At 40.5% G+C, this 22,434-nt stretch overlaps 1 protein-coding gene across 8 annotated transcripts in view; it reads left to right on the plus strand.

The window, feature by feature from the left end:
• The window catches only part of FILIP1 (filamin A interacting protein 1), a 127,210-nt gene that overhangs the window by 101,443 nt on the left and 3,333 nt on the right, over positions 1 to 22,434 (plus strand). For 6 of the 8 annotated variants that reach the window (XM_090136124.1, XM_090136122.1, XM_090136121.1 and 3 more), the window contains 2 exons: positions 6,057 to 8,862; positions 14,895 to 15,116. In XM_090136124.1, the coding sequence (XP_089992250.1) occupies positions 6,057 to 8,862; positions 14,895 to 15,101 (3,013 nt within the window). In that variant the 3' untranslated portion in view covers positions 15,102 to 15,116. The remainder of the gene's footprint in view (positions 1 to 6,056; positions 8,863 to 14,894; positions 15,117 to 22,434) is intronic. The other 2 variants (XM_090136125.1, XM_090136126.1) reach the window with 2 other exon arrangements.

The raw sequence follows: 22,434 nt of genomic DNA on the forward strand, positions 1-22,434 counted from the left end.
TGCTTTGATACAGTCACTTCTCAGAAGTTAATTCGGCAGTGAAGAGCGTGTGCTTCTTTTTTTGCACTTTAATTTTGCATGGAGGAGAGCCACAAAAATTTCTCCTTACATTCACCAGATAGACAACTGTTCTTTTTACAAGTTTTATTTGTGTTCAGAGTTGATAGATTCTGATGTCAGATAAACTGACAAACAGCTTGAGAAATTCCGTAGCAAGTTCCATAGCAATTCAAGTGCATGTCTCTTTGCTAGCTGGCTTTAAATTTTGGTGGATAGGAAGTAGAAAGCAAAATAAATGTAGTTCATGACTTTCCCTGCCCTAGGACTTGATGTCACCCGTCTTCTCTCTGCTGTTGGGTATGAGGTGGGCATGAGATGGATATGAGAAGGGCATGAAGTTGGGTGTGAAGTGGCTATAGGGTGGGTCTGAGATGGGCATGAGGTGAATATAAGGTGGGCATGAGGTAGGATGAGGGAAGGCCTCCCATGGCTCTCCCAGGACAGCCATGTGAGTGACTGCAGACTGGCTCAGGTCATGGGTAGCCGCCCCCACCAGCTGCCAGCCAGCCTGTCCTACCCTCATCAGGATGCTTCTCTTACCGTCTCAATAGCCCACAAGGCAGGGTGGAAGTCATTGCATCCCATCAGAAGAAATGTGTGTGGGAGTTGTAATGGTAGAAGAGGGTGCTATAGGAGTAGTATCTCCGATGTGTCTTTGTGCTGGTTTTCCATGGACCTTGGGGCTGTGTATGAATTCAGTTAAAAGTGTCCCAGGGACCTCACCTGCTTTTCACCCTCTTCACACTTTACTGTCACTGTCTTGATGGTAGGAGAACAGCTCTTCACACCACTCTGGATCACTCTACATCTCTTATGGGTTCTTCACTAAACACCTGGGGATCCCTTGGAAGCTCACCTCAGCCTTCTTGCACAGTGGGATCTAAATATTACTGCACCAGGTCATGCACAGTTTTTGGAAATCATTGAGCATCTTACTCTAGATAACTTGAAACTTCTTTATATTTTCTTAAAATACTGTGTGCCACCTTGGAGAATCATAGAATCATAGAATCGTAATGTTGGAAAGGGCCTCCAAGATCATCCAGTCCAACCATCCTCCATTACCCTTGCTACCACAAGCCACTAAACCATATCTCGTAGCTCCTCATCCAGACAAGGAGGGCTCTTACCAGCCAGCATTTGCCAGTTTCCTATGTTTATTGTATTTCAAATGTTTTCATGAAGTTTATTAGAAAGCAAGACAGTGCTTACTGATCATTGTTTGTAATTTCTTTTGCAAATGTAGGCAACACCTAATGCTTGATTTTGGTTCAGCTCTTGCTGCTGCCACTTCTTTTACTGTTTACAGATAAACTAAGTCCCATCTAAAATTCAGTAAAACCCACCAAAGCTCTTCTAGTATGAAGCTATTGTCTTTATGAGCCACCAAAGCATCATTCTCCACCTGTAAGCTGTCGTTCATGGTGAAGTCTCATTCTTGTCTTGGGACAGATGCTGTGAAGATGATATGATGGGGTTCCTCCTATATGCCTCAGTGAATGAACTTGACGTATGCTGAAATAAAGCAGGAAAAACAATACATGTGGTTAAATTAAGTCTGTAACCGTAGAAGAGGTGTTGGGCACCTCCCCAGCACACCCAATGTGCTGGTCTTACAAAACAAGTCTGCAGTGTAATCCAGCACTGTCTCTTACAAACACACTGACATTACAGCCAGACTTGCTGGCAGCAGGCATGTAGCTGAGGGGGGAAACTGTATGGCTTTGGCCAGGTTTCCTTTATGGAAAAAATGCCTTCTAGACCTGACAGAGTGATCAGCCCCAGCCTGAGCAAGTCATTCAGGACTGGTAGGAGAGAACTTAGGCACATAACCTTGACAACAGTAGCAGGGCCACTTCTCTGGGGTGTTCAGCAGCTGTTGGCATCCCAGCCCATTTGAAGCTTCTAGGGGGGAAGGGGAAGCAAAAAGGCCCTTCAGCCTCAAATCCTCAGGAAGGGGGACAGGGAGGGCTGGTACCTTTCCCCTCACCTCTTCATCCTTGCTGGCAGTTTCCAGCACACTGCTTGTGAAGGTTAAAGCCAAATCTTTAGCTGCTTTCCCCTCACTACTGAGTCTTCCTGTTCTGCAAGCTGAGACTGATCTACAGACATCTCCATGTCCTTAACCCCACTGCATCACTCCCACCAGCTTTCCTTCTGCTGACAGCAAAAGAAAGGAAGGAGAGGGAAGAGCACCTGGACCCTCACGGCAGCATAAGGCCTTGCGTTCGATGTATGACTTGAACTCTATGTTTTGATATAGTAGATAGGGAATCACAGAATCACAAAATCACAAAATCACATGGTGGATGGCCTGGGTGGGAAGGGACCTCAAGGATCATGAATCTCCAACCCTCTGCCACATGCAGGGCCACCAACCTCCACATTTAATGCTAGACCAGGCTGCCGAGGGCCGCATCCAACCTGGCCTTGAACACCTCTGGGGACGGGGCATCCACAACCTCTCTGGGCAGCCTGTTCCAGCACCTCACCACTCTCATAGTAAAGAACTTCCCTCTGACATCCAACCTAAATTTTCCCTCCTTCAATTTAAAACCATTTCCCCTTGTCCTGCCATTATCTACCCTTGTAAAGAGTTGAGAAACTTGTGGGGAAAGGAAGGTGCTGTGCTGATCTCATCAGTGCTTTCCACTGACAAGCAGCTGTTAGGATCTGCCATCACAAGTCACTAAGCAGATCTGCCTTCATCCCCACTGTGGGCTGGATGCTCAGCCCATGAGACTCATACTGATGGCTGTAGATTATATAACTTTATCCAAATAGTTCTCCTCATCTCTAAAAAAAAGATAAGCAAACTAAGACAGCAAATGTAGGGACTGGGCTCAGAGTGCCAAACTATGGTCTTGTCATTGTTGTCACTAGCTCACATTTCATTATTAAAGTGCTGTAAGTTCCCTCCTCCCCTCCTCCCCGCTTTTCCTTTTTGCTTGTTTTGACTCTAAATGCAGGTGCTTTCAACCTCCTGACAACATGGAATGCAGTTAATGCTCTAGATGACACATTAAGGATGCGTGCTGTGAGTCTCTGCAGTGCTCTCAGCCTTTAGCAGAGCCCATGCAGGCCGATGTCACTTAGCAAACAGCAGCAGCAGTGAGATGAGAAGCCCGATAACAAACCGTTTGTGAGGGTCAGGATGAGGCAGTACCACTTTGAGTCCTGCTGAAATTCTGGTTTAGCTGCTAAGGTGTAAGAGCTAGACAGGAGACAGAAAAGCAGGAGCAAGCTTCAACTCAGCATTATTTTTAGTGACTAGAAATAACACTGAAAATGCACAGATTTTGTTGATTCATTTGGCACGTGTGCAGATGTGGATGTGCTCCATCCATCCCTTAAAGAACTAGTTTTCCTGGATGTGGAAAAGAGAAGTGTCATCAAGCATCAGGCTTTTGTGAAAGCTCTCTTGTCAGACCCTGTGCAGTCTGGTTCCACCTCTCAAAGCTGAGGCACACAAAATACTCCATGGTGCTTCCTACCCTGATCAATATGCACATGTAAGCTACACCAGGTTGTATTGTCACAGCTATGATAGTTTATTTTTGCTTTTCCCAGCACTGCAGATCCAGTTATTCCACACTTCTGAGCCTCCTGATAGGCACAATATGGTGACAGTGCTGATGTGCTTTCTTCTTGTGTTGCTCAGCCTCATCCCTGGCATTTCTTTGTCTCAGATTAACAAACAGGTATTTCTTTTGTTTTCCAGGGATGGGCTTTCTCAGCCCTAAAGGCTCACAGATAACTGTGGGGCAGTGAATTGCTCTGCACTCTCCATAGCATCCTGGCTGCCTGTACTGCTAGGTAAAATCACATACATCCTCTAAGAACAGCCTGGCGATTCAGAATCATAGGCAATGATCTGAGCATCTGCAAATAGGCTTTCAAAGGGGAAAATCTTTAAAAAGAAAACATAGCTGTCTTCTGGTTTTGTTTGTTTGTTTGTTTGTTTTAATTGATAGGGTCCACCTTCAAATTTTCTCTTTTTATGAGATCTCATATTCTCATTTATAAGTTAATGACTGGGAGATGGGTTGCTCAGAGCCCCACAAGGCTAGCTCCCACTGTTCTGTTATGGCAAGAATTATTTTGTGAGAGTATGTGTCCTACTTTAAAAATGTAGCCTGGGAGAGAGGGAGAGTTCTTGGCAGAGCCTTTTGCATAAAGCAGTGTGATAAAGTAGCTAGGGAATATATTGTATGCTAATAAAGTTTGTCCTTGAGTGTGAAAAGTGAGTGCTTTGTGAATAACAGCAGGTTTTTTTTAGCTTTTGGCACTCCAACGTGACCCACAATGAGGTATACATAGACCAGCATGTCTTTTCAGTCCTTTCCAAAGAGCTGCCAAAACTAAAGAGATTTTTTTTGTGACCCAGTAAGGTTGGCTGCAAGGTTTGTTTGTTTTTCACTCTCCTGCTGGTTCCTACTATTCTCTTACTCCCACATCCTATCTGATTTGTTTTCAAATGCATTCTTCAGCCCTCTCCTTCCCTACCTACTGTATCCTGTTCTGTTTTCTGGCTTCCTTCTCTTTTCTCATAGCTTTTCATTCCAGTTCCTGTTCCCTGTGGTCCCTGAGGAATGAGGAGTGAAACATTAATAGCTGGCTGGCTTTATGAGCTTAGAGTTCAGGTGAGGGCTCAGGAGATATCCCTGGTGCACCATATTGTGTCCCGGAGCTCTCTGCAGCACTTCATTCTGGGGCAGCAGAGGAGAATATGTACCCATGCTTCACACACTACCAGGTACAGGGCAGGAGTTCAGACAGCAGTCCTGATAAAGTTGGTCTTTGCTGAAACTTGGGGGTTTCAGTTGCTACTGAAACTGTGCTGGTGAATTGCTCTCTGTTACCATTCACTGTGTGTTGCAGTTACAAAGAAATTTGTTTCATGAATGAGTGAGCAAAGCAAGTGGATTTGAATCATTTAATTACACTTCTTTATTTCAAAGTTGGTGCTTTGACAGTGGTTTGAAAAATGTGTCATCTCACAGTAAATTCACCATACATATCTGTCTTCTTTTTAAAATCATACTGCTGCTTTTGCAGTAATGCACTAGTATGGAATATATCCCTCTGTTACTTTGAACTCTATTTATTTTTTATGTTAGTGTATCCGCAATATGAATAGATATAAAATAGGAACTGTGCTTCATTTCCCTACTGAAATGTTGCATGGGTAACAGATAATGCAATTTTCCATATTGGAAAATGTAGGTCTGTATTATCTTTCTGAGGATAGATCTGATTTGTGCTTTTGTATTTCTTGAAAATACAAAGGTTAGTTGTAGCCAAAGGTTTGATGACTCTTGTAGTCACAACATCTGCTACTGTAAATGGCAATGTGACAAGGAGAACAAACCTTGTAACATCCGTTATCACTGTGCAGGCAAATTTCTCTTATTGCTTATTTCTTATGCCTGTGATGCCCAGATGGTTATCAGTCATGTGCTAGCATAATCTTCTGTCCAGCTGGTATATTTATAATTAGCATTTATAAGCATTTGTGTATGGTTACATATAGCAATTGGTTTTCCTTTTTTATCGTATTTTCACACTTTTATATATGTAAGAAATTTATGAGGAAATTATCATGCAAAAAAAAAAGTCAGTATAAATGGATTGGTGAGTAGATAGTATCTATCCTGATAGGATATGATACATCCTTACCAACGTCATCTTAAATGAGAAATAAACGCAAAGGAATTAAAAACTGATGTCTCTCCTATCTAGACATGTATAAAATTTCAGTGTCTGAATTCAGGATGATTTGATATAGTTTTCAGTTAATTTTCTAATTTAAGATATTTTGGCTGGGGAATGTAAATGTGGTAGGTTGTTACATGCTGAAAGGTGACAGAGGTTATTAATGGGTATAAAAAGAATCCTGCTGAAACTGAATTAAAAATAGAGAATTACACCAAATTGAGAAATGCACCGAATACACATATATTGTAGTTTAATGCATTTGTTCTAACTTTTTTCAGATTGAAGAAACTTCTTGAGCAGGAGAAGATCTATCAAGCTCGGAAGGAGAAAGAACACACAAAGAGACTCAATAAACTAAGAGAAGAACTAGTCAAGCTCAAATCATTTGCACTCATGCTGGTGGATGAAAGACAAATGCATATTGAACAACTTGATCAACAAAGCCAGAAAATACAAGATTTAAATCAAAAACTAAAGGAAGAAGAAGAAAAGCTTAAAATTGTTACTGCAAAAACAAAAGAAGATGGACAAAAACTGATGCGGTTAGAAACGGAACTTGAACACAAAACATCGTCATTTTCTCAAGAACATGAGGAGATGACTGCTAAACTGGCTAATCAAGAGTCACATAATAGACAGCTAAGGCTCAAGTTGGTTGGGTTGACTCGCAGAATAGAGGAGCTAGAGGAAACAAACAGAAGTCTTCAAAAAGCTGAGGAGGAACTTCAGGAACTAAGAGATAAAATAGCAAAAGGGGAATGTGGGAACTCTAGTTTAATGGCAGAAGTTGAAAACCTCCGCAAGCGTGTACTTGAAATGGAGGGAAAAGATGAAGAGATCACAAAAACCGAATCCCAGTGTAAAGAGCTGAAAAATAAACTGCAAGAGGAAGAGCACCATAACAAAGAGTTGAAACTTGAAGTAGAAAAGTTGCAGAAGAGAATGTCAGAACTAGAGAAACTGGAAGAGGCTTTCAGTAAAAGTAAGTCTGAATGCACTCAGCTACACTTAAACTTGGAGAAAGAGAAGAATTTAACTAAGGATTTGATAAATGAATTGGAACTGGTGAAGACTCGAGTGAAAGACCTTGAGGCATCAGAAAGTAAGTTGGAAAAAGCTGAAATAAGCTTAAAAGATGACCTAACAAAGCTGAAGTCATTTACCGTAATGTTGGTTGATGAACGGAAAAATATGATGGAAAAAATAAAACAGGAAGAAAAAAGAGTTGAGGGTCTAAACAAGAATTTTAAAGTTGAACAAGGGAAAGTTATGGATGTAACAGAGAAACTGATAGAAGAAAGTAAGAAATTTTTGAAACTGAAATCAGAAATGGAGGAAAAGGTGTCTGTTTTGACAAAAGAAAGAGATGAGTTAATTGTTAAACTGAAAAGTGAAGAAGAAAAGTCCTCAGAACTAAGCTGTCGATTTGACCTGTTAAAGAAAAGAATTGATGGTATGGAGGAAGTGGAGAGAGAAATTACAAGAGGTCGAGCCAGGAAAGGACCAGAGCATGGCTGTCAGGAGGACAACAAGATTAAGGAACTTACTATTGAAATTGAGAGACTGAAAAAACGTCTCAAACAACTGGAAGTGGTTGAAGGAGATTTGATGAAGACAGAAGATGAATATGATCAGCTAGAGCAGAAATTTAGGACTGAGCAGGACAAAGCTAACTTACTTTCTCAACAGCTGGAGGAGATGAAGCTCCAGATTGCCAAAAACAAAGCAATTGAAAAAGGTGAAGCAGTGAGCCAGGAGGCAGAGTTGAGGCACAGGTTTCGTCTGGAAGAGGCTAAAAGCAGAGATTTGAAAGCAGAAGTTCAAGCTCTTAAGGAAAAAATCCATGAGCTGATGAACAAAGAAGACCAGCTTTCTCAACTCCAAGTGGATTATTCAGTTCTGCAGCAAAGGTTTATAGAAGAAGAAAATAAAAACAAGAGCATGGGGCAGGAAGTTCTGAATCTAACGAGAGAGTTAGAACTTTCTAAGCGTTACAGCCGTGCTCTGAGGCCCAGCATAAATGGACGAAGAATGGTTGATGTTCCTGTGACATCCACAGGTGTGCAAACAGATGCTGTGAGCAATGAAGCAGTAGAAGAAGAAACTCCAGCTGTGTTTATACGGAAATCCTTCCAGGAGGAGAACCACATAATGAGCAATCTGCGACAGGTAGGTCTGAAAAAACCCATGGAGCGTTCTTCAGTGCTTGAGAGATACCCTCCAGCAGCAAATGAACTTGCGATGAGGAAATCGTGGATACCATGGATGAGAAAGAGAGAACCTGGAGCTCAGGCAACTCCAGATAAAGGAGCCCGAACCCACAGTGGCTCAGCACATCCTGGGGAGGTTGTCCTTTCCCCAAAGCAGGGTCAGCCTCTTCATATTCGGGTGACACCAGACCATGAGAACAGCACGGCTACTTTGGAAATAACCAGTCCAACCTCAGAGGAATTTTTTTCAAGTACCACTGTCATTCCCACTTTGGGAAATCAGAAGCCACGGATAACCATCATTCCCTCTCCAAATATTATGCCTTCAAAAGGAAAAGGCAGTGAAAGTCCACTGGGCCCAGACCGTTCCATGTCTCCAGTCACTATAACAACATTCTCCAGAGAAAAGTCTCCAGAGGGAGGTAGAGTACCTTTCGTTGACAGACCCACATCACCAATTCAGATTATGACAGTATCAACATCTGCAGCACCAGCAGAAATCTCTGTTTCTCCACAGTCACAAGACATGACCATGGGAAGGGCTGTTTTCAAAGTAACACCAGAAAAACAAACTGTCCCATCTCCAATCCGTAAATACAACACCAACGCCAATATTATTACAACAGAAGACAACAAAATCCATATCCATTTGGGTTCCCAGTTTAAGCGCTCTCCTGGTGCTGCACCAGATGGTGCAAGTCCTGTGATAACAGTCCGACCAGTGAACATAGCAGCTGAAAAAGAAGTTGTCACTGGTACTGTCCTACGGTCACCCAGGAACAACCTGTCCTCTCGGCCTGCAGCAAGCAAGGTGACAAGTACTATCACTATAACACCTGTTACTACATCCTCCACACGAGGAACGCAGTCCGTGGTAAGCAGCACAGTCCCCTTTTGTAACCTTCGTGGTCAGTAGAAGGGAGAGCATAGTTTGGGATTAAGACACCAAAAGGGAAAGCATGAGTGGGAAGAGGAGAAACTCTAGGCTGCCATTCATGTGTTTCAGATATAAACTTAGCTATAAGATCTGAATTTGCCTGTGATGGAAATGGGTAATTTTATGCCAGCTTTGGACAATGATACAGAATCATAGAATAGCTTGGTTTGGAAGGGACTTTAAAGACCATTTAGTTCCAACCCCATGCCATGAACAGGGTTACCCCCACCAGATCAGGCTGCCCAGGCCCCCATCCAATTTGGCTTTCAGTGCTTCTCTGGGCAACCGGTTCCAGCACGTTGCTACTCTCTGAGTAAAGAATTTCTCCCTATTATCTAACCTAAATCTTACCTCTTTTAGTTCTACACTGTTCCACGTTGTCCTATCACTATCTGCTCATGTAAAAATTTGGGCTTCTTCCTGTTTGTAAGTGCCCTTTAATATACTTTTGGCATTATCTCCCAAAGGAGTAACTTGGAAAGGAAGTCCAGCAAAGCTACTGAATATAATGGAAGTCCTGTAAAATTCCAAGTGAGAAAGAGACAAAGAATGATAAGGATGACAGCAATTTCTGCTAAGTATAAATTCTGACTTCTGATAGTACTCTTAGTGGTTTTTGGCCCAGCTGGAGAGTCCTTAGCATCTGATAGTGCAGGCTGATATTTCTTTGGTAGAATCTCATTATATTTATAATTTAATTAATATCTGCTGTAATACTGGACTCTGAAGGAACAAATAGCCAGACCTGGTAGCATTGTTTTGTGCTCCTATTCTCTTTCAGCCAGTGAATACCAAAGTTATTTCTGTCCCACTAATGTTATCAACTTTTCTAAGAGCTTTCACTACCACATTTTTTGCTGCTTTCTGTCTATGTTGGTTCCCTTTTTTGATAGTGCTGTCCCTCCTTAAGATTTACTAGGCCTTGGGCATCATTTTGCAGTGTTTTAGTTGGGAAAGAAGAATTTGACCAACATACAAAAGCAGCAGTACTGTATTAATCCAAAAGCTTATTTAGCTAGACATTAGCCTGTAGCAGTTAGGGTAGGATTATTTTAAGTGGATAAACAGAGAGTAATGTTTTCCTCAGTGTCTGTTCCCAGTTTTTGGCAGTAGGTGAGTATTTCTTTCTGAACCAGAGCCTGTAGCCACATCTTTGTGTTTAACAGACTGTGGTAGAGTTTTCTTCTATCTATTCTGTGTTTTGAACTTGTTTATTTTGTTGTTTCCACAACATCATAGGGCAGTGAATTTCTTTGTGGGCTGTAGAAAAATGCTGTTGTTTTTTTTTGTTACCTTTTACTGCAATACCTTAATTGGTTACAGTCTTTTTCTTTTATCTTGACAAATACTGAACAGTCATGTCCTGTTCATTTGCCCATATCATTTAGGAGTGGACTCAGGTAACATATTCTTTAGTCATCTCCGTCCAAGCTGAAATGTCAAAATGTATTTAAAGTACCTTCAAAGATATGGAAGCGCTTCCACACTGACTCATAGAAATTTGCATTTGCCATGCTGATCTATTTGGGATTGCATGTGCAATCTCTGCTCAGCATTGGAGATGTTTTACAGGGACTCCTATATACTAGAAGCCACTGTTCATTTTCTGAAGTCTCAAGTTAATTCATTTATAAACTCCATTGTCTCTCAGCTTGGAAAATCTTTTTTTGAGAATTCCCCATTCTTTTTTACTAGATGTTTGACTCTTCTGTGGTGATGCACTGAACTGTGGCAGACAAAATGTTTTTTCTTTTGTTTTCATCTGGCTAAAATGTAGTTTCTTTCATCACTTTATCCCTGATTTGGAATGTAAGGAAATAGCTCAACCATATGATTTACTTTATCTTATGCTTTCCTTTGTATTTTAAGGCCCATGTCAGATTAGCAGGGAGCTTCTAACAAACTCAACTATACTTTTTCCTCCTTAACCCTCTGAAAAAAATAGAAGTTGTATATTCACCATCTGTTTTGCAAATGTCTGGGTATAAACACATGCAATACCCCTGGTCAGGAAAAACAAGGTAATCATTTACTAGCCTTCGAAGAAACCAACACTGGTAATGTTTTGAGGGTATGAGCTCATAAAATTAAAGAAGACAAACTGAAAGAAAGCTGCTTTCTCAGCTCATTGCTTTTGCTTTTTTTCTTAGCTCTTCTCTTACAAGGTAGCTTTTACAATATCCTAATTCAGTACAAAGAGGAAAATAATTCTGAAATTTCTAGCTCTCATCTGTCACTACAAGTTTGGAGTTACTATTTTTATATTTGAAAACATTTAACTCATTTTCCAATTTTAATTTATAGAGTTATCTTTAGTACTGCAGGTGAAGGTAATTCTAGAGTGCACATGTGGAGCTGTTCAATGTTCAGCCTGTGGTGTCTGCCTGCCTAAGAATCCAAAACCAGAGACAGTGGCTTCATGGTGGAGCAGATGGAGAGTTGAGGGGTACGACTGTTGATTAACAGCAAACTGTACAGTAGAGTAGCTGCAGTTTTCTGTCTCTCTTAGTCAGGCCTTCTATCTGTGACAGTTTTGACACAGAGAAAAGGGGACCACGGTCCAAAGAAATACCAGGCACCTGAAAGAGAGTTGGGAAGATTTTGAGCAGCCAAAAAGATCAATCAAAAGAGGTACCTCTCTGTGACTGTCTCCCCTGGCATCTGAATTCACTGGCTTCTCTGAATGGGGCCTCGATGTTTTGGTGTACTTCATAGAATCATAGTCTCATTTAAATTGGAAGGGACCCTTAAATTTCATCTAGTCCAACTCCCCTGCAATAAACAGGGATATCTACAGATAAATTGAGTTGCTCAGAGCCTGGTCTTGCCTTAAATGTCTTCAAGGATGGGGCACCCACCACATCCTCGGGCAACTTGTTCTAGTGCCTCATCACCTTTCTTGTAAAAAACCTTTTCTTCATATGCTCCTCTCTTTTAGTTTGAAGCCACTTCCCTTTTTCCTATCATAACAGACCCCACTGAAGAGTCTGTCCCTTTCTTACAGCCTCTGTTTAGATTCCCTGGACCTCCAAGGCAGGAGTTATGTTGCAACCTTCAGTCCCATGCTGATGTGATGGAGACTATCCCAGTTAGATTGAATTCAGTGTTTAACATATAACCATAGCCACTTGGATTTCAAAACCCAAACCCACCCCTAAGCTTCCAGTTGATTGTAACTGCTTTTCATGATTTAGTCACCTAAACATACTTCCTTTGTGTTATTTTAAGCGCTCTCAAGTACCCTACCTAGCTTCCAGCTACTTAATCGGAGGCTGCAGGTCTCATTAGATCCCCTCTTATCACCTGGCCCTGTGCAGATAGCTTGAATAGCCCACAGCATCTCAAATTGCAATAGATGCTTTTATGTCAGCCACGGAATTAAACTGTTTCTGTCTAGGGCAAGCTGGTCTCTGATCTGATCAAGAACAAATGTTGAAAACACACTTTTGATATTAAAATATTCCAAAAGCGATCATATACATGAATACTCTCTCTCCTTCTGTGTATCCATCAAATACAATAAAGTTGACTGTAGTGTTCCAGTAGCACATATAGCTAGCTCTGAACCAGGTAACTGAGAAGCCATCCCTGCTGGCTGCATCAGAATTGAGAGCATTCCTGCTCTTAATCAACCAGAAGAAAAGATACAGCCAATGAGCACACGGGGCTGGAGGGGATTGCTTGCAGGTTGGCTCTTGGAAGGAATCACCAAGAGGCAGACATCTGTATGTGTTTTCTGCCTCAGACGTTGCTGAAGAGTACCGTGTCCCTTGCCTGCTTCCACTGCTACCCTGCCAAAGGGGACGACTTGCAGAAGAGCCACATTTGTGCTGTTTTCCTTGGCTTAACAAACACAAAATGCTCTTGCAGCTGTCTGCGAAATGAGCATTAGCTTCCATAGAATCAACATGTTTGTATGCCATAATGAAGGAAACTAAAAAAAAAAAATAAAGCCATTTAGAGTTCTTTTCACAGTGATTCCAGCGATTTAGGCTTGAAATGAGTAACTTGAAAGCACCCAAATCCTTCGTTAATAATTTACATGCGAATAAAGCTGAAGAAATGCCTGGGATTCCAGCTACTTCATTTGATTGCCTCATGTTTACAGACTGTGGAGTTCTTTCAGGGAGCACAAGATGTTTGTCATTTGGGTTCCCTGGGATGTTGACATATTTTCCAAGGCTGTTGGAATGCATTTGCATGTTTTGCCCTACAGAATTGTATGGGCCTAACTTGTTTTGACATCTACATGTGAGTTCTATATTAGCCTTTAGACTACTATTGTAAATGTTGCTTTTAGTTATTGAAAATGGCTTCCTTCCTGCCAGGCAGACAGCATTCAAGTTTTCCAATTGTGATTTTGTGTGTGTGTGTGTGTGTACACAGAGGGGTTTGAACTGTTCTTAGAAGATTAAGGAATGGTTTTCCTTTGAATACTCAGGGTGCAGACAGACGGCTCTGATGCTACTGGCTGGAAATACTTTGAGAGAGAAAAATGCTTTTTCGTGGAGCATTTTTTAAAAATACTCTAAAGTGAATGAATATGTGTTAGAATTGACGTGGTCCTCTAATCCAGTCTTCTTCAGAAATTTATTTTGTTTATATGCTGTAAGTTGCAAGGTTTAGTCATTTAGCAGGTAGTTCTAGCTAGGATTTCTGAATCTCATGAAAGGTGTTATCTTTGGTGAGAACAACGTCTTCGTTGATTATCTGAAAATTAAAAAGCCAAACTTGACTTGCAACAGAGATGCACAAGTTTTCATTGTTAACGTTTGTCTCTATATTGCATGCTGCAGGAGGTAAAAGAGATTTTTCTCTCGGAACTGTCATGATTAAGTATTTCTTTTAGGTCATGGTCTGTAAGGGGTAGCTTCCAGTTTTGGCCAACATTATCTGGACAGAAAAGATATGTTATCTTCTTTGAATCTTTTCGTCTCATTCTAATGCTCCTTGTATCTTTATACAGTGAAATTCCGTTGCCTAAACATGGATATGGGTTGCCATTCCCAGAGCTGTAGGAGGCCTGCCTGGCCTGTGACTGGCACTCTAGCTGAGCACAGATCTGTGGCTGCTGTAGTGTTAGATCTACCAGCTCCAGGCAGGGGGACTGGGTCCTCAGCCGGCTTTCCTCCAGAGTAAAGAAACATCAAACATTGTTCTGGGCTTTGGTTTATTCTTTGGAAGTCCACAACCTTGAGTATAAGACTGCTAGGGAGGTTGTTGCCAAGACTGAGCTGGTAGAATGGTCGTGTCTGCCCTGCCTTGAGGTAGCCCTGGCAAGCTTTGCCTTTGCCAGAGGTCAGCAAGCTGTGGCTGTGACTCCTGAAGGAGAATTCTTTCCCACATCCTTTCTCCTACAGCAACAGGAAAGGGAAATTCAAATCTTGGCCCAGTCTCTCTGTTTTGGCCCTATTTGCTTCCTCCTACCCCTGTACTTCCCAGAGCAGAAATAACCAGCCCCAGCCATGGCCCACTGAACTAGGGGAAGCAAAGTTCAATTTTATTTATGTGACTGAGAGAGTTTGTTCCAGCTCTGAAAATACGGCAATTAGCAAATTAGCCTCATGTGGCTATTCTATTTTGAGGGCCCGTGCTCATCAGCGTGCGCGTGTGATGCTAATCTTGTGCCTGTCTGACAGCTTGGTCTTGGCTCAGAGCCCTGCATTGTGGTGTGCTGCAGAATCAGAGATTTACAGGGATTCTCATTCTTATGACATCTTGATCTAAAATGCTGGTCCCCAGCTCTGGAAGACTAGTTTCACTCTGATTTTGTACGTTTTGCCCTGCTCTAGTAGTATTTGCTACAAACACATTTCAAACGTGAGCGTTCATTTGCTGATAGGCATGATTTAGGACATTGTTCCTTGAGTGGTAAATGAAGAAACTGTAAAAAGTGTAATAATTGAGAATATGTGAGAAGAAAAAGTCCTCGGTTCATGTCATTTCTCTCTTGTGTGACTCTTTTGCAGACAGCACAGGATGGGTCATCCCTGAGACCTACACCCACCCGTATTCCCGTGTCAAAAGGTATGAAAGCAGGAAAGCCAGTAGTGGCAGCCTCAGGAGCAGGAAATGTGACAAAATTCGAGCCTCGTGCCGAGACTCAGTCTATGAAAATAGAACTGAAGAAATCTTCAGCCAGTGGCTCTGGCTCCCTGGGCGGGGGTCAGGGCTGATGGCAGGTTCAGGGGGTATGTTCTGCAGCTGTTACTGCTACCATGAACTACAGCCCCGTCTGTGGAGTTGCTCATGACTGTCCATACTAACGAAGCCCTTCACCTGTCACTCACAACCAACTAATGAGTGTGTGTGATGACTACTTGAGTAACAACATCCTTTTGTTTTCTTAATGAAGGAGGAAAAGAATAATCAAAAAGGCAGTGTACATCAGGAATACATTCAGCCTGGGAAATGACAGTGGGCAACTTCACCAAGTTATTAATCCAGCCTAGGAATTCTTAATGCTTGACTTGGTAATTTTTTAAATAGACTGAAAGAAGATCACTTTTAAACAACTGTCTTCCAGCATAACAGATCACTTTCTGTCCTGGCTTCTTTCTGCATGGAGCACCTGCTTATAACCACATTTTTGAGATGCTGTGGTACCTAGGGACCTGAGCTTTTATTTCAATAAAAGCTAGTGCCTCACATACAGCAGAGGCAGAGAGAAAGGACCAAAGGTTGTGACCAGCCTTCTCTCTAGGAATCTCTCCTCTAGATCAGCTTTTCTCCCCTGTGATCTTCTTTTTCAAGGCAGTGACAAAATTCAGGGGAATGGGGAGGTTGCACAATTTAGGCAGCAGCAGCACTAAGCAGCTGTGTATTTCTTCCAGAACTTGACTACACTTGTATTTAGTGCTTACAGCCGAGTCTCTCTTCTGTGGCTTAGACTGCCAGCTCCAGGGTTAGATGAAGGAAGTGGGCCAGAAGGTGTTTACTCTTTAAAAAAAGCCTTCGAGAAACATTGATCTGACTACAGTCAATACAGTCCATTTGTGCCTGCTCCAAAAACCATGAAAGTCTATGAAGCAAGTCATTTAGTTGGGCTTGCAGTTTTTCTTGTTGGATAGACTTGTGCTCTGTGCTCTGTAGGTAAACTTGAGCTGTCAAGCATCCTTATGTGTTAGAGGAAGTGTCAACACAGATTGCTGGTGGCAGCTGTTGCTACCTAAAGAGATAGTTCAGGTACGGTCAGGGAAAGAGAAAGAGTCTGATGCCTAAGCTATGGTCAATAGTCATTTGTTTGAAGTATTTTGTGTTAAGTACAGACTGCCTCAGAGTACCATGGAGATTCATCTTTCTTCTTCTCTCTTTTTGGTTTCTTCATTTACATGTTTGCACTTTTAAGCATGTTTTAAGGAATTGTTCCAGCATGGAAATGGTGTGGATACTGATGATTGTTACAATGATTTATTTAATAACACTAAAGTTATTAAAGGGCATTTCCTTTAAGTGATCAATTTTCACAGAAGAAAGTTGCAAAAAAAGAAACAGAGCAGACTGATAAATTTGGGTTTTAAAGCTTGTATACCTCAACCACTGCAGAAAGCTGTAAAGGACTGTTTAGGAATAGCTTTCAGAAGGAAAAGCAGGAAGACTATCAATAAATAATAAATAGAATTCACGGAGAGAAAAATGCACCATTATGTGAAATATTAAATAGCTTTCCGTCTGCAAGAAGAAATTTGATGGAAGAATCTGCCACAGAAGGTCGACAAAATTATATTCAATCCAAACAATGTTTAATCTTCAGTCTGCACTTTGCAGTGCTCCCCAATTTAAGACCCAGATATGGCCATTATCCCAGAATACAGCTGGCATTTTATTATTAACATGAAGGGCATTTTGTCTGTGATATGAAAGCTGCTGTCACACAGAAAAAGAAATAGGCTTCCTTTTTTCCATCTGTGCAGCACCTTCAGTACCTGCTAATTTTAAGGTTCTGGTTCCTATGGCACCTGAAAATCAGATTCAAATTTTTCATAGCACTCAATTCCTACTATTCCAGATAAAACTTGGAAACTGGAATTATCAAGCAATATGAGTTACTATTCCAGAAGTGCATCAGACCCTCTCAACTAATTGTTAAAAGCTAAAAGCATCAGTTTGACAATAAATGGTTACTGAGATCTTACTGTTCTATTTGTAACAGAGACTTTTAAGCAGATGTTTGAAGAAAACTTACTAAAAGCTTTTAGCTGGATAGACCCTCTGAATACTGGCACTCAAACAAATCTTTAGTTCAAAACAATCATTTAAATAATACTGCAAACATGAGCCCCAAGCTAATGTGGTTACAGTGATGAACTACAGCTGGCTTAAAGCTTCCTTTTCATATCCTTTTTTCAAAGAAATGAGCTATTCCTAAGTTAACTTAACATTGCCTTACCCAGGGCAATGTTCTAAGTGTGCCTGTGGTTGAAAAAATGGTTTGTTTTGCCTAAGATCTGAGAAACTAATTCACCTGAAGAAATAAGCCAGACTTACAGTACCTGAAATCCAAGACACGCAAATTAGCACAGCTGAACCAGAACTTCAGACACAAGCTAGGAACTGCTCAATAGAGTCAGAAGGATTATATGAGACAGATTTGAGAAATTCCAGACAGGTCAGATCAAGGATGCTGTTATTTTTCCTGGGAACAGCACAAAAAAAAAAAACAAAACTTTTGCTCTATAGCCAGCAGAATTGCAGAGAGTTGGAATCAGGCAATTAGTTCGACTGCTAGCTACAGATATGTATTTTGTTGTATTCAGCATTTTTAACATGTTTTGGCTGAGCTGAGATTCTTGTTTTGTAAAGGCAGAAAGAATGTAAGATAATGATACTTTTATTATTATTAAAAAAAAAAAAAAGGAAAGCCTGTAGTTCAGAAGTCTTCAAAGTTGAAACGAACTGTCTTTATTTTATTGGAATTTCTTCTGAATCTGAAGACTATTTTTAGTGACTACAGTAAGGTTCTTTGTTCAGTAGGTCAGCTCCAAAGGGTGATTTAGACAACTAAGTCTAAATAGAGTCCATAATGCTCCAGTCCAGCTCCCAGCTTTCCTGGTATTGTCTGAGCACCAGAGACAATCTGAAGATCTACCTGAAGTTCTGCTGCTGCACTTGCCTACCAGTGTTGTGGCCCAAATAGAAGCGCACTTCTAGACAAAGGATCTCTGAACCTAACTGAAATCCACATTCTAGGTATTCATGTCCTCTCAGGACATAAAATCAACAATAAAGCCACAATTTCACGATCATTTAAAGTCAGGACATAACCAACCACCAGAGTCAGAAGTCGTCTTTGGCAACCCCAACCCAAGATAAAACTGACTTCTATCTGGTTGGCCCATGAGTTGTCACAAGAGTTTGAACTTGCCTGAGAACTGAATTAAAAGGAATCTAGCAACAGACAAAAAGTCTAATTTTAACCTAGCCTAGGTTCAAGATCTTGGGCCAAAAAAAGAAAGGGAGAAGGTGTGGGAAACCAGTAGCTGTTTTAAAGGGTTGTAGAATCATTAATGTCTTCTAATAGATCATATACCACAGGGATATGTAGCAGTGCTACTTTTTTAACAAGCTTTTGATTGAACCTGTCCTTCAAAGGCATGACTCAGGAGCCTCTTCTCAGCAGTTCTGAGGTAATTCCAATCAGCTCCACCAAATTCAGCAAGTGCTGACAGCTGAGGGACTGACGATGGCATTCTCATTCCCTTCTCTAAAGGCTGTGCTGTTCTGCATGGAGGAGTTCAGTATTCATTGAGCAGAAACAACAGAGTGGTTGAGTGATCAGGATATTGAAGTAGGGGGGAAACTCCCCTAGATTCTGGTGCCTGTTCCAAAGGCTGCTTTTAAGCCTGGCCTTCTGTGAAAAGAAGGCTTCTAAGATAAAATGTCTGTGTTCATCCATCCCTCCATCTGTTCTCTGATGAATAACATTGAACACATCCACCAGTTTCGGCCAAACCTGACAAGCAACAGAGGTCCCCAGAATAAGAAGTTCTTCAAGTTTAATGAAAAGGGTGACTGAGAAGAGGAGCAAGACCTTAGCAGAACCCTACTGTGTGAAAGAATGCAGCATGAGCTCACCTTCAGGCAACATCAAAGAACAAACACAAGAGAGTGATGTCAGAAATGCCACAAGGACAAGCTTTTTTCACACTTCAGATTTTACTAGGCATCAAAGAATCAAACTGGCAGACATAAATCCATAGGAAATTAATTGGGCCTTTATTTACAGGGCTTCTTTATGTGTATTTTACCATGACTGGGTTACAGTGCAGAAAACCAGCTTCCTCTGCCCAGGTGATCATCAGGAATTACTCATGCTCATTCTTTCTCTCCGTTTCCTTTTTCCCTGTATTGATTTTTTCAGTGAAGTGGAGCAGTTTCAATAGCAAAATGCACTCAACTCAGAATAACAATGATAAATACAGTGGTCTTTGAAAGAGAGGAGGTACAGATTTGAATCCCATCAGACACAAGCAAAATCTGAACCTATAGCGCCCACATTACGAAATACTGCTCTTAACATGGACTATCTGTGTAAGTGAAAATTTCCATTTCTTTCACTGACTTTTAAGCACTTCAGATATTTTCAGGATATTGAGAGAAAGGGTCTGATTTACTACTCTTTTCATGAGATGACTGCTGCTTTGTGAGTGCCAAACAGAGGAAGGACCTCTGGCAAGGCTTAGCAAGACACCTAATGCTCAGAAGAACGGCAGGATTCAGAAGTTATAACTCTGTCTCTGCATTACTCTCTTGGCTGGGTTTAGATGGTTTCCTGCTCAACATGCTGTATATAATCTGAACATCTCTTGCTGCAATCTCTGTCCTCATCTCTTTAAATCAGAAAATAAGTCAGTAATAGATGTTACTATATCTATATCCATACTTGCAACAGAAAAAAAGGTTAGCATGCACCTAAACTCTGACATCAGCTCTTTCCTTTATACCCATGCTAGTGCTAAAAAGGTTGAAGTTCAGACTCACTAGGAACAGATGAACATTTTTATTTTGGTTAGGCTTCAATGTGAAGTGGAGAAATGCTTTGTTCTGGCTGACATAGCCATATCCAGCCCATATGGCTTAGGTAGAGTGACAGGAGAACAGGAAAGGTGCCAACCCATTCATGACAAGATACAGATCAGCATGCACTGATGTGTGAGATTTTGGTTCTAGACCCACAACAGAGTTTTCTGCTGCATTTTCAAGATTAGATCCTGTCACCTGAATGCTGTTACTGAATGAGTATTGCTAATGTGGTTGTGAGCAGAGCAATGTTTGCATAAGTATGACTGAAAATGAGGGAGCACAGAACTTCATCTCTAATGTTTAGAGGAGCTTTCTCATATTGTTAAACATACTAAGTAAACAGTAGAAGAAAAACAGAGATTCTTATTTATTTTGCCCACTTTTTTTTCCCTTTTGTGACGCCCATTAATGTGATTCTTCAAAAAGCACAGAACACTTTGTGACTCTTCACAAAGCCCACAGAATATACATCACCATAACATTTAGTTGCATTTGAGTAATCTCGGAAGTCACAAGAGTATGTTGATTCATGCCAGTTGATGTTACTGCTTGAAACGTGCTACATGTGCTCTAAAACATGTTCAATATTTACATGAACATTTTGTGATTCTGATCAGAAGCTGAAAGTCATGTCTTTAAAGAAGCAATCTACCATCCTTCAGGTGCATAATCTGCAGCAGTCAGGACAATTTTCGGACCAATTATATGTTCCTATCACACACCAGTGGCCGACTTCATTGAATCTGTTTGATACCTGTAGTTTGCTGACAGAAGTTTCTACGAGCTCATCTTTTGAACTTGTTTTCATTTAGGGGAATGTTTTTCTCCCCTGCATCAGTGTGAGTTACCCTCTTTCCCTTAATTCTGACTGAGCACACTCTGACAAACCTCTGTTTCTCACTGAATATGTTAACTTCACTTTTGATCTCCATTACTACTTATGCTGCCCTTACAAAGCTTTTTGGAATATGCAATGAGGATTAACTACTTTCAAATTCAGAGCTGTCAGCTCTGAGATTCAGGTACAAATCGTTCAGGTACAAATCATTCAGGTATGAATGGTTCCTCACTTTAAAAACTCTTTTTCAATGGGATTATAAAAATAGAAATACTGAAAGATGATTCGATTTTGTCACTTGGATGTGCAACTTTCTGTATCATTTGATGTTATTTGTTTGTATATATTGTAAGAAGAAATTAAACTTACATGCATACATTAAACATACATTAAAATATCAGTTGATGTGCTTCATTGTGAGAATTGGTATTTTTGATAGACCAGCTAACACTGTGTTTCCCTGAGATACTCCAGCTTACACTGGGGAGACCGAAATCAGAATAATCATTTTTATGTTATGTATCTTTGTTCTCTTTTCCTGTCATTAAAATAAATTCAGTTGTGTTTAAGTGAATTGATAGCTCCTTGAAATATTCAGACCTAAAAGCCTAGAAAAATGTATGTAATTATATCCTACAGATATCATATTCCTACAGAGGTTACTCCTACAGAACTGTGACAAAGTCTACCCTACTGTAGGTTCAGTTTAATAACTGTTTGAATACCTCTTCTAGTAACTACAGTGTGTAGTATGTAGTATGTAGTATGTAGTATGTAGTTTGAGCAACCTGGTCTAGAGGGAGGTGTCCCTACCTATAGCAGAGGGTTGGAATTAGATGATCTTAACTGTCCCTTCCAACCCAAACCATTCTGTGATTCTATGTACATAATGCATACATCTAATATGTATATGTAACAAACAATTTAATGCAAAATAATTTTTTAGAAAACAAACAAACAAACAAATAACTTGGTCCATACATATAAATGAGTGTGAGAAAAAAAAAATGAACAAATAAATACTAGAACTGGAAAATATTTATTTATTTTTAATATTTTTCTGACTTTAAAAAAAGTCATTATATTTAGTCTGCAGGAGGACAGTTGATTTAGAAACCCACTGTATTTTTTGCTGTTCATTCAGTATTGAGCCTTCACAAGGAAGATGATATCTTCTACAGTCCATTTAGTTTTTAGAATTTTGTTATTAATCTATGAATAAATTGTTCATATCCAAATTGATTATTAAGAAAAAGTGTTTCATATAGAATTCACATGACTCCTATTGACGTGAATGGGAGGTTTCATTCAATATTATAACCTGATATGAAATGCAGCTTTTTACATAATATTCCTCAAGAGCGTGAAGTTAGAGAACAGCTCTTCTTGTAATTTTTTCTTGCCATAGTTTGCGGTTCTTTAATGTTCATTACTCAAATTTCTGAGAATAAGCACACATATATTCCTGAAAATCATTTCTGAATGTAAATTATATAAAAATGAAATGCTTTAATGTAGGAAAACCTATTACTTCATTTGCCACACCATATTTCCTTGGATATTGCTTTAGCTGTGCTTTTCTGGGTCAACACACATAAAAAACCTAACTGGAATCTGCCATCTAGTGGCAACATTCTGGCATAACGAGA

Source organism: Phasianus colchicus, chromosome 2, assembly GCF_987193195.1.
Source record: "Phasianus colchicus chromosome 2, bPhaCol1.hap1.1, whole genome shotgun sequence".
Taxonomy (NCBI): domain Eukaryota; kingdom Metazoa; phylum Chordata; class Aves; order Galliformes; family Phasianidae; genus Phasianus; species Phasianus colchicus.